The following is an 11,420-nucleotide window of genomic DNA, read 5'->3' as shown; positions in this document are numbered from 1 at the left end:
AAATTAAAACCAACAGCGATAATTCTATAATAATATTTTAAAAAAGAAAATGAAAAAGGTTGATCTAGTGTTAGAAAACAGATCTAAACTTTTAACAGCCCAACCACTTTGCCTGGCTTGTTACAATACTATTTGAGTCGAATGGCCTCAGTCAGGATAAACTCAAACCAATGGCCTTTAAACCCAAACCAATGGCTCTAAACTGAAGATCATCCGCTTGAGCTTTTGCACTTCTTTCAGCTAAGCAGTTGAAAGATGTGTTTTGAAGCTGCTGAGTTTACTCCTGTAGAGAATGACTAATGGCAACACATAAGTGTATGAAAACAGCCGTGTGTTTGTAGCGTTTGTCATTTCTGAAGCCTCTGGAACCCAAAGCAGCAACGGGTGAAGTGGCAACGGGTTGTGTGTGATTTGCAGTGGTTTGTATCTCAGCTCTGTGTTGTCTGTCTCCTAATAATGAATGCGTGGGAGGGCCAGGTCAAGAATGGTTTCCACTCCAGTGCGTTGATTGTGTAGTTGGCAGTGGGCTCAATTAAAGTATAATAATCTGGTAATCTCTCTCCGGTTTCCATTCAGGCTGCCGCACACTGAATAGAGCCAGTGAAAGACTATAGCCTTTGAAAAGTAGGTGAACTCCTGCCTCTTTGTCTAGTAAAATGACAGGCAGAAGAGACAACTCTCCACAATGTTGCTCCCATGACTCGCATCATTGCTGCCGTTTGTGTTTCTCTGAGGTGACGCTCGCTCTTTATTTTCCTTTCTAGGCTGCAGATTGGATTTCTATCGAGCTTCTCACCAAGACAAGCTGATGTGAGAAAGGAGACATGGATATGTCCATTACGGGAAGATGCCGTGTGCCCCATCTCCTGGTTCTTCTCACGTTCGTGTTCAGCGGGGAGAGAATTGAGGCCCAAAGAGCAGGTATGCACTGTTCTGCTTGCTGCTTCATGCTAAGCAGCTGCTGGGGCTTTTAGGTGGATGAGAAACTCTCCTTGCTAATAATAAAAAAACCCCAAGCATTTACTGCTGAAAAGACATAAAACAGACTTTAGGGATAGAGATCGCTCAGGAATCAAGGTTGTGATTTACTAAGGTCTGGTGTTTAGCTGCAGGCTTAGAAAGGTTAGCTCAGCTGCCCACAGCACGGGGAGCAGCACACAGTTTACTGTGGATATGCTCCATCTGCCTCACACTGGCACGGTGATTGCTTTTCCCATTCCTTTCAGTGGGTGTCAGATTAGACCTGGTGAATCTTCTATCTGACTGGGACTTTCCTAGTGAGCTAAAGAGGGCCAGGGCATTGTTCGTACCCTCTCTTGGTTCATACTCTTTAGTTGCTAAGGTGATCCTTGTCATGACTTTTGGCCCCTGCTGATATCACTCTCCCCTAACTGCCACTGAATGCATGAGAGAATGGTGCAGCTGAGGGGCTGTTCCTATAGGCAGTCCTAACAAGGACCCAGTGTTTTTGGGGGCATAATATGAAGAGTTATGTGGCTTTGAATGATGCTACACCTCAGGGACAGAAAATAGTTGCAGACTCACACAGTTTATTGGTTTAAAAGCCCAAATGTACTCTGAGATGGAGCTTTTTGTCTTTTTTTTCTAGGAAAGATGCTATTCTGTAGGCTTGGGTAATTTATAAGGACAAGGCTTTTTTAGACCTTCTCTCAGTCTAAGGAACAGCTGCATTACAGTTTTGGTATGTGATCTACTAAGGTTTTTGAGTAAAGTTTAACAGGAATGAGTACTTAGAAACAAAACAAAGTGAAATCTCATCTTTTTTTTTCTGCCTGTGGATCAATCCCAGGAAGAATATGATGGTACCATTTCTATGTTCATTCTGTGATTGCTTTAACTTTGGGCTTATGGCTGGTTTGTGAACTATTTTCAACGGGTATATGTCAAAACAATTGACTCATCATCTGAGTAGATGAACACAACTCCTGGAATTATGCTTCCAGAGAATATTCCTGTAATTACAAAACTGAAAGTTCACTTTCTATGAATTATCTCCCATATTCCCTTAACATGAACTATTTTTACCAGTAAACAATATTGCTATAGCATTCTTGGAAAACATTCCATTTAATCCAGCCCTGGACATTTCTGTGCTAAAAATGCAGGTTAATATTTACTAAAAGCTTTTCTGGACTATTTCACCTCACTGCTATCAGGTCTGTAAGCAAAGAATCACTGATGCCAAGAAAATGATCCTGAAAGTCCATCTTTTTCTTCCCTGCAGCACTACCTCAATAGTCATCACTTTCTAAACCTTAAAGCCCTCTTGTTTTAAGGCTCATCAGCCATGAACACAGACAAGATTCATTTTGTTTGTTCTGGTTTTTTTTTAACAAAGAAAAAACTGCAGTCATCTCACCTGCTGGGAGTCGTTAAGTAAGCAATGGGAAGCTCTGTACCTTGTGGGTTTTATACTCAGACCTTTTAATTCTCTAATTAGTCTCATTTAATTAATATTCTTTCAGACAGAATGGATTAATGTAAGAATTAATTGGAGGGAGGGGAAGTGAAGATATCTTGCTTAGTTTTTACTGTTATATATTTTATCCTTCATATTCTGCAAATATCAAGCAGAATTACACTTGACATTCTAGTCAATATATACAGACTTACATCCCATAATAACTTGTAACTTACAGACTATAATACAAAACAATATATACTTTCATCTCCACACTCTGATTACCTTTCAGAGAGTTCTTCCAGCCAAACCTTTCTTGCTCTGTGGTTTGAGACAAGCATTCCCTCGCTCACAAAACACCATCACAGAAAATCATCCTGTGTGACAACTTGTTTCCAACGTGATAACAAGTGGATGGGTTGTTCCTACTGTGATCCCCATCCCACGGGCATAGTTTGTTCCTATAGACAGTGAAGGAACAGCAGCACTTGGGGTGTACACTGCTACAGAAGCTAAAACAGCAACAGATGATCCTCATTCATAATAAACTAAACAATAAACTATCTGTGAGCCAGCAATGTGCCCTCGTGGCCAAGAAGGCCAATGGCATCCTGGGATGCAACAAGAAGAGTGTGGGCAGCAGGTCGAGGGAGGTTCTGCTCCCCCTCTACTCTGCCCTGGTGAGGCCTCATCTGGAGTCCTGTGTCCAGTTCTGGGCTTCTCAGCTCAAGAGGGACAGGGAACTGCTGGAGAGAGTCCAGCACAGAGTCACCAAGATTATCAAGGGACTAGAGCATCTTCCTTATGAGGAAAGACTGTGGGAACTGGGGCTGTTTAGTCTGGAGAAGAGGAGACTGAGGGGAGATCTTATTAACATTTATAAATATCTAAAGGGTGGGTGTCAGGAGGTTGGGACATCCCTTTTTTCTATGGTATCTAGCAGCAGGACAAGGGGTGATGAGATGAAGCTGGAACACAAATAGTTCCATTTAAACATAAGAAAAAACTATTTTACTGTTTCAGTGAGGGAGCCCTGGCACAGGCTGCCCAGGGAGGTTGTGGAGTCTCCTTCCTTGGAGGTCTTCAAGACCTGCCTGGACATGTTCCTATGCAACCTGATCTAGGTGACCCTGCTTCTGCAGGGGGGTTGGACTAGATGATCTCTAAAGGTCCCTTCCAACCCCTACCATTCTATGATTCTATGCTTCTGTGATTCTATGATATTCAACCACTCTCATGGCCATCATGCTGAGCATTGACCTATGATGTTAGGATGCCTACCTATAATGCTTTTTACCTGAAGGGAAATCCTCTTCATGTGACAGAACTACCCACACTCTTAATTCCAGTGTAGTGGGCTCTTCTGGGATTCCCATCCACTTCAGGGCAGGTGCACAGATGATCAAAAGTACCAGAGCTAATTAATGAACCATAGTAAAATGTGAGTGTGTGAGAAAACTTTATGACCTTTCTGTAGGCTCAAATGCTTGAACTCAGTGGGGAAATATTGCAACAACATCATTCCCCCCACCTTTGGGTAGCATGACATGTATTTCTGTTCATTGAGCTGTCTGTCAAGCAAATACTTGACTTGGGGAACTGTCTATGGCACCTCCATACTCTCTGATCTGTTCCAGGGAAAAAGAGAGATCCTAGTCCTCAGCTAACATCCCCATTGGGTGCTTTAGCTCTAGTCAGGAATGCAGAAAGGACAGATGAGTTCCTAAAGGATGACAGCCAGGAGCTGGGGGTCTTCCTGGCCTGGTAGCTTCCAGGGGAAGAAAAGACCAGTCTTTCTGGGATACTTCCAACAGAACTTTCTGAGGAGCTCATCCAGGGTCAGGGAGCCATGACAGCCAAACTCTGGAGAAGGGGTTTACTCTCCTGACAAGGATTTCAAACTTTCACAGTCAATCTTTCAAATATCTCCACTTACTGTGTTTTGGCTCATATTGTGGAGCAGTCCTGGGTTGATTTTTGATGAAATTGAACTACAGAATGTGCTTCAGATGCACATATAATGGATCCTGTTTACTGATGGACGTTTAGTTGCTGGGAATTGGTTGGAGCTAGTGCGATGTAAGTGAAAACATGTAAACCATACAGTGGGAATGTCACTTTTCATTGTATGGAGAGCTAAACTGCCCTTGGTGGGCATTCCCTGGAGTTCTGTATGCTCACAAATAGTCTCAGATTGCCTGACCACAGAAGGTGGGTTGTTCAGTCGAGCTCAGAGCCCAGAGAAGGTTATTAACATGGTTGTGGGAAAAGATGTGAGAATCCAAGTCCTGCAGTAAAATAGGAGTCAACAGGACAGATCTGTTTTCAGGGAATGTTAGTAGATGTGGGCCATCAGCTCAGGTCCGGGTAAAATAGGAGGATTTAAAGGCAATTGACAACAGTTTAGGGGCCAGATAGAACATTCCAGTTCAGTGAGACATAGAAAATCACTGTTACTCTGAGAGAAATAAAGTGGCACAAGCAGTGGTATGTACCAGCTCTCTGTCATCTGTTGTGTCACATGTGCTTTGTTCTCTGTATGATTAGTCAAATTAGCTTTTTACCATTGGTTCAAACAAGAAGTTTTACTTAGTGAGACAACATAAGACGTGAACTAAGAGAGAAACAATGGCTGGTGGTCGTGGCCGTAGACAAATTGACTTTGTAGAGCAGCTTTCAGTCTTCACACATAATTTGTTAGGGACTATGGTCTATAATAAAGGATTACAGAAATAGATATATGCATGTACATTTTGTCCAGTGGGGCATTGTGTTGTTAAATCTTGGGCATCTGTGGCCATTTATTAATCTACTGCTTCCTGGCTTGCATATACTCAGCAACAGCTAAAACATCTCCTGGGAAATATACTTTCATGGCAAGTGGCTGAAAAATACATGACCACTCTGGCTTTGTAAGGCAATCAAGCTGCAATTAAAATGCATTTGGATTGCACAGCCCTCAGGTTACAAATATCATAACTGGAGACAAAAGTGTGGTTGTAGGGATAAGGGAACTTTTCCCTTACAAAGCAACTGTCGTTTTATGTTAAGGAAGCCATCCCAGTGTTCAGTGAGTCATCCTTTAGGCAATAGCCAATGGCAGAGAGACTCAAAATCAAAATAATCTTGTTATAAACTTACTTCAGCAACATATCGTGCTGAGCAAAAGAACTGCTTCTGCCTGAGCATAAATAAATCATAATGCAAGAGGGAACATGAAAGCTTCGCTGCTTATGGTCAGGATTGGCATAGGCAAGGTCAGGGCAGGTCTCTTGATCTGCCAAGGTCATTTCTGAGCATTGACTGTGCAGAGGCACTGCAGTCAAGTTTGAGAAAAGTAGCTTAATATACATGCAGATGGTGTAGGTGAAAGATTGAGCAGAGGCAGTTAGTAGTCCAGGAAGAGAAAGGGTTTGCATGTCAACATCAAGTGTGTGCTGATGTGTAGATGTCTTGAAACAGATGAGGTGAGTCACAAGGAAGAAAGGCTAAGAACCTGTACTGTCTGTGCAGGAAAGAGAGAAGGTTTACCATCTCCTCCAAGTTGCTCACTGGGGAGCCATGCCTAGGGAATATCTGGTATGTCTGCTGCTCTTCTATCATCTTCCCTTAGTGATGTTTTCTGCCACTCTTGCAGGTTGCAAGAACGTTCACTACGACCTCGTCTTCATCTTGGATGCCTCCTCCAGTGTCGGGAAAGAAGATTTTGAGAAAGTTCGTCAGTGGGTGTCTAATTTGGTGGAAACCTTTGAGATTGGCCCAGACAAAACCCGTGTAGGTGTGGTGCGGTACAGCGACCGGCCCGCCACCGAGTTCGACCTGGGCAAGTACAGAACCCGGGAGCAAATCAAAGAGGCTGCACGAAACATTAAGTATTATGGGGGTAATACAAACACAGGAGATGCTCTCCGGTACATCAACACCTACAGTTTTTCCAAGGAAGCTGGTGGGAGGCTTAGTGATCAAACTGTTAAAAAAGTGGCTATCCTGTTGACTGATGGAAGGAGCCAGGATTATGTCTTGGATGCAGCCACTGCGGCCCATCAAGCTGGGATTAGGATCTTCGCTGTGGGTGTTGGTGAAGCCTTAAAAGAGGAACTCGATGAGATTGCTTCAGAACCCAAGTCTGCTCATGTGTTTCACGTCTCTGATTACAACGCCATCGATAAAATTCGGGGGAAGCTGAGAAGGCGTCTCTGTGAAAGTGAGTAGAGCTTTTACACAATTAGAGTTGTGTATTCATTTAGTACATAGGTATGAAAAGCTGTCATTGTGTTCTTTCATGCCTGTAATCCTATGCTGATAATTCTTTATTTTTAGTATCTTTCACTCTGTTCCACTCTGTGAGGAGTCATTGTCCCACTTGGAGAGTGCTGAAATTATCACCTCTGAGCTCTTCTGCCTAAGTCAGTATTAATTGTGGGTCAGCTTCTAGTGATCAACTAGAGAGCAAAATGTGAATTCCCTTTTGGTTCTATATTACTTGGTAGTACTTTGGACTATTGATTTTGAAGGGTGACATCTTATTTATACCCAGATTTTGCTTTAGTTTGTGTAGGAATTCTTTTCCTCCTTATTTCCTGGCATTGTACTGTCAAAAGAGTGCTCTGGATGCTGCTGAGAATGATCTTTTAGGAAAGAAAAGGATATTTGGGCTTTTTTACCTTTAAGTATCCCAACTCTACTAACAACTGGTGTTCACTAGTGCTCCTGCTATCTACCACATAAACCTTGGCAGTGTTTTGAACAACTTTTAATGAGAAAGTTACATTAAATTCACACTGAATAAATGAACTTCGAATTTCCAGCCCCTTGGTGAAGAGGACTGCAGCAGCATTATGGCTGGTATCTCCCAGCACTTGAATGGGAGTAGCAATCCTATAGCCCATCCTCCTTCCACCACTGGTAAATCACTCTCCTATTCTCTGTGACTACATAAAAGCTACCTCATTTTGCTGCTTTTTCCAGTGTATATTGTGGTGACTATGAGTTCTTTGTGTCAAAATCATGAGACACTGGTTCCTAGGTCTGAAGTTGAAGGACAGCAAAGGACTCCCTGTGTGATGCTGTAACACATTGCAGTGTTCTAGTAACCAGGTCTGTGGGCTCACAAGTTGTATTACTCTCAGGTGACAATAAGTTGCCAGAAAAAAAGGCCTTGTAGCAAACCTCCATTTGCAGGAGAAAAAGTATTAACATAATGCTCTGGGTTTATGAATGCTTCTTAAAGAGCACAAGCAGCCATAAAACAATTGCCATTGCCCAGCAATATCAAGGTATGATTGCTTTTATGCAGCCTGAATAATAATGGATATGTATAGTGTAATCAGAATACAAGTGGAAATCATGGTGGATATTGAATGTAAACTGCAGACTGAAGGGGCTCAGTCTTTTTCCCTGAAAATCTTATATAGACATACACACAACTGAGATGTAATAAAGAAGGTTAAACCTTTCTGATGAGCACACTCAAACAACTCAAGACAACTTCCTACTGCAGCTGCTGAACTCACAAAATATGATTTTCCTTTGAAATTCTATTACTTTCCTGTGCTAAAGCAAATGTTTTCAGTACTTCATTCCTAGGTCAGTGTTTGTCACTTTCTCAAAACATCTATCAGAGTATAATGCCATTTGTCTGTGGCTTTCTGAGCCCACATTCCATCCACCTGTGTGTACCACTTTTCATTAGATTGCAAAGGATGACTGGAAGCATCCTTCATCCTGGGTGTGACAGCAGTCTCTCTCTAAGGTATTTGCTCCACTTGCAGTAGTGGTTTTGGTGGGGAGACTTAAAGCTTCTGAAATGGTAAGTGAAAGGGAAAGGTTTAGTGTTATGAGATGCAAGGAATTTTTAAGGGGAAAACATGTTTATCCACCAAGTGTCCACCAAACTTGCTCTGTCACTCCTCCTCCTCAGTTGGACAGGGGAGAGAAAATGACAAAAAGTTTGTGGGTTGAGATAAGGACAGGGAGATCACTCAGCATTTACCATCATGTGCAAGACAGGTTTGAGTTGGGGAAATTAGTTTATTACAAATCAAATCAGAATAGGATAATGAGAAATAAAAGCAAATCTTAAAACACTTTCCCCTCCTCCTCACTTCTTCCCAGACACAACTTCACCCTTAGTTTCTCTACCTCCTCCCCCTGAGCAGTGCACAGAGGCAAGGAATGGGAGTTGCAGTCATTTCATCACGTACTGTCCCTGCTGCTCCTTCCTGCTCACACTCTTCTCCTGTTCCAACGTGAGGTCCCTCCCATGGGAGACAGGAGTCTGGTGTGGGTGTTTCCCACAGACTGCAGTTCATGAACTGCTCCAGCATGGATCCTTCCCATGTGTCCTTTCCACAGAGGCGGTCCTTTAAGAACAGATTGCTCCAGCCTGGAGCACCTCCTGTCCCTCCTTCTTCACTGACCATGACGTCTGCAGAGTTGTTTTTCTCACATATTCTCACTCCTTTCTCCAGCTCCTGTTGTGCAGCAGTTTTTTTCCCCCTTTTAAATTTGTTATCTCAGAGGTGCTATTGCCATCCCTGTTGGGCTCAGCTTTGACCAGTAGCAGATCTGTCTTGGAGTCAGCTGACACTGGCTGGGGATGGGGGAAGCTTCTGGTGTCTTCTCACAGAAGCCACCCCTGCAGCCCCTCTCCTGTCAAAGCCCTGCCATACAAACCTAACAGAACCCTAAACAGACTGGTTCCAGTATAAGAACAAAGAGAATCATACAGCCATTGATGAGTATTAATAGGGCAGGCAGCAGAGATAAAGTAATTAGCTGAACAAGCAGCCAGTAGGTAATGTGCACATATGGAGGATCACTCAGGCAGACCTGTAAGGACATTAATAGTGACAAGGGGAACTGAGTATCCAGGTACATGGGAAACAGTGCACACAGGTGGATTTGAAGAAGTGGATGCAGAGTAGAAGGAGGGTTATCAACTAAAGGCAGCAAACACAGACACAATGGACTGATTTCCAGAACAACAGCACTTACAGAAGATAGATCTGCCATAGTTGTTCCTGGGTTGTGTTGCTCTGATCTAAGGTGAGATGGTCTAACGTCTCTAGCTCCTTCATCCCAACCTTGATGGGGGACATCTCAGTGGCTGGCCTTAGTCCCTTTCACTGCAATTGGAGTCTAGTTTTGTGCTATTTCCACTGGATATCACAAATAATTGATTCTGTTCATCTGTATATCAGTCTTTTCTGCTTGGAAGGCCATTACATATGTTTTCTAAGTATTTTCTTCCTAGATTTAAAACAGGGAAACAGTCTTGTCATACTTGTTTAATTTATTGTTTTGCATGCAAGATGTTCTTAATAGGCATGATGTTTGGATCAGATCTAAATAAGAAATTCTTGCTGTTGCTAAAGCTAGATACTGAAGTAGAGGATGAGACAGAGTGAGCAGCATAGAATCATAGAATGGTAGGGGTTGGAAGGGGCCTTTAGAGATCATCTAGTCCAACCTCCCTGCAAAAGCAGCTCCACCTAGATCAGGTCACACAGGAACATGTCCAGACAGGTCTTGAAGACCTCCAAGGAAGGAGACTCCACAACGCCTCTGGGCAGCCTGTGCCAGGGCTCCCTCACCTGAACAGTAAAATAGGTTTTTCTTATATTTAAATGGAACTTTTTGTGTTCCAGCTTCATCCCATTACCCCTTGTCCTGTTGCTAGCTACTATAGAAAAAAAGGATGTCCCAACCTCCTGACACCCACCCTTTAGATATTTATAAATGTTAATAAGATCTCCCCTCAGTCTCCTCCAGACTAAACAGCCCCAGTCCCTGCAGCCTTTCCTCATATGAAAGATGTTCCATTCCCCTGATCATCTTGGTGGCCCTTGCTGGACTCTCTCCAGCACTTCCCTGTCCCTCTTGAGCTGAGGAGCCCAGAACTGGACACAGGACTCCAGATGAGGCCTCAGCAGGGAAGAGTAGAGGGGGAGAAGAACCTCCCTCGACCTGCTGGCCACACTCTTCTTCATGCATCCATCAACAGAAGTATTAATGTGGAGATTGGTAACTTTTTTGATATCTGAATATGTGAGGTGGAGCTATTTTGAGGGCTGGTGGCGAAGAGAACCAAGTGATTTCTTGTGTGTGTGCTGCTTCTAAACTAAATTTCATGTTAACACAGTAGGAACAGGAAAGGACTTCACTGTAAGGGCTATGTCTTACATATATATTGAGGAGTTAAAACTTTTAATGCCTGTTGTAGTTAAATTTCTGTGATTTTAATGACAGCACTGCATAAAACAGCAACATCCAAACCACTGGGTGGGTGGAGGACGTGACAAGGGCACATGCCAAGCTACTGCTCATGCGTGTACATTTTAAGACAAAAGCATGTATCACTGCAGCCAATCTGGGGTTTTAATAGACATAATCCTTTGTGAGCTCCTGGGAGACACATGAATCAAAAAGTGGAAATGGTAGAAAGGGTTTTTTTTGTTTTACTGGCCAGTGATGAGTCTTCCAGTCCCTGCACTGCTCTACTACCAAAATGTGGAGTCGTGGATTTCCTGCCAGCAGCTGTTCAGAATCACTTGTCTCAGGTCTCACTGGACGTCTGTCCTAGACTCAGTCATTCCATCTTGCTATATTTGACTGACTTTATTGCTAAGAACATGTCGTTAAGTGCATTAGTAGCATTTTAGCTCTCACTTGATCTTGTGGAAGTAAGCATAGCAGAATTGAAAAAGAACAGCAGCTTGGTGGGACATTGTGGCAGAGAGATATTTTTGCCAAACATTTCCATTGCATTTTGGACTATAGTTAGCAGTCAAAAATGGTTGATGCTTTCACAGAAAAGCAGGAGAGATATATTCTGCTAAAAATTCCAGAGATGCTACATGCTTCCTAAATAGGGTTTCTGCTTCTATGTTGCAGAGATGACAACAGGCAGCTATGGAATATTTAAAAATATACTAGCATCTGCTTCTGGTAGGTAAATAGATTTATGCTTCTCAAAGAGAGAACCCAGAGAGAACCC

General features: G+C 42.9%; 1 protein-coding gene across 1 annotated transcript in view; it reads left to right on the top strand.

Annotated features, from left to right (window-relative positions):
* Window positions 1-830: 830 nt before the first annotated feature.
* COL22A1 (collagen type XXII alpha 1 chain) overlaps window positions 831-11,420 on the top strand; it is a 208,731-nt gene continuing 198,141 nt past the window's right edge. Inside the window, exons 1-2 of the mRNA XM_061996052.1 lie at window positions 831-921; window positions 6,060-6,626. Coding sequence (XP_061852036.1) covers window positions 831-921; window positions 6,060-6,626 — 658 coding nt within the window. The remainder of the gene's footprint in view (window positions 922-6,059; window positions 6,627-11,420) is intronic.

This window comes from Colius striatus, chromosome 4 (genome assembly GCF_028858725.1).
Source record: "Colius striatus isolate bColStr4 chromosome 4, bColStr4.1.hap1, whole genome shotgun sequence".
NCBI lineage: Eukaryota > Metazoa > Chordata > Aves > Coliiformes > Coliidae > Colius > Colius striatus.
This window is presented reverse-complemented; position numbering and strand designations above follow the sequence as displayed.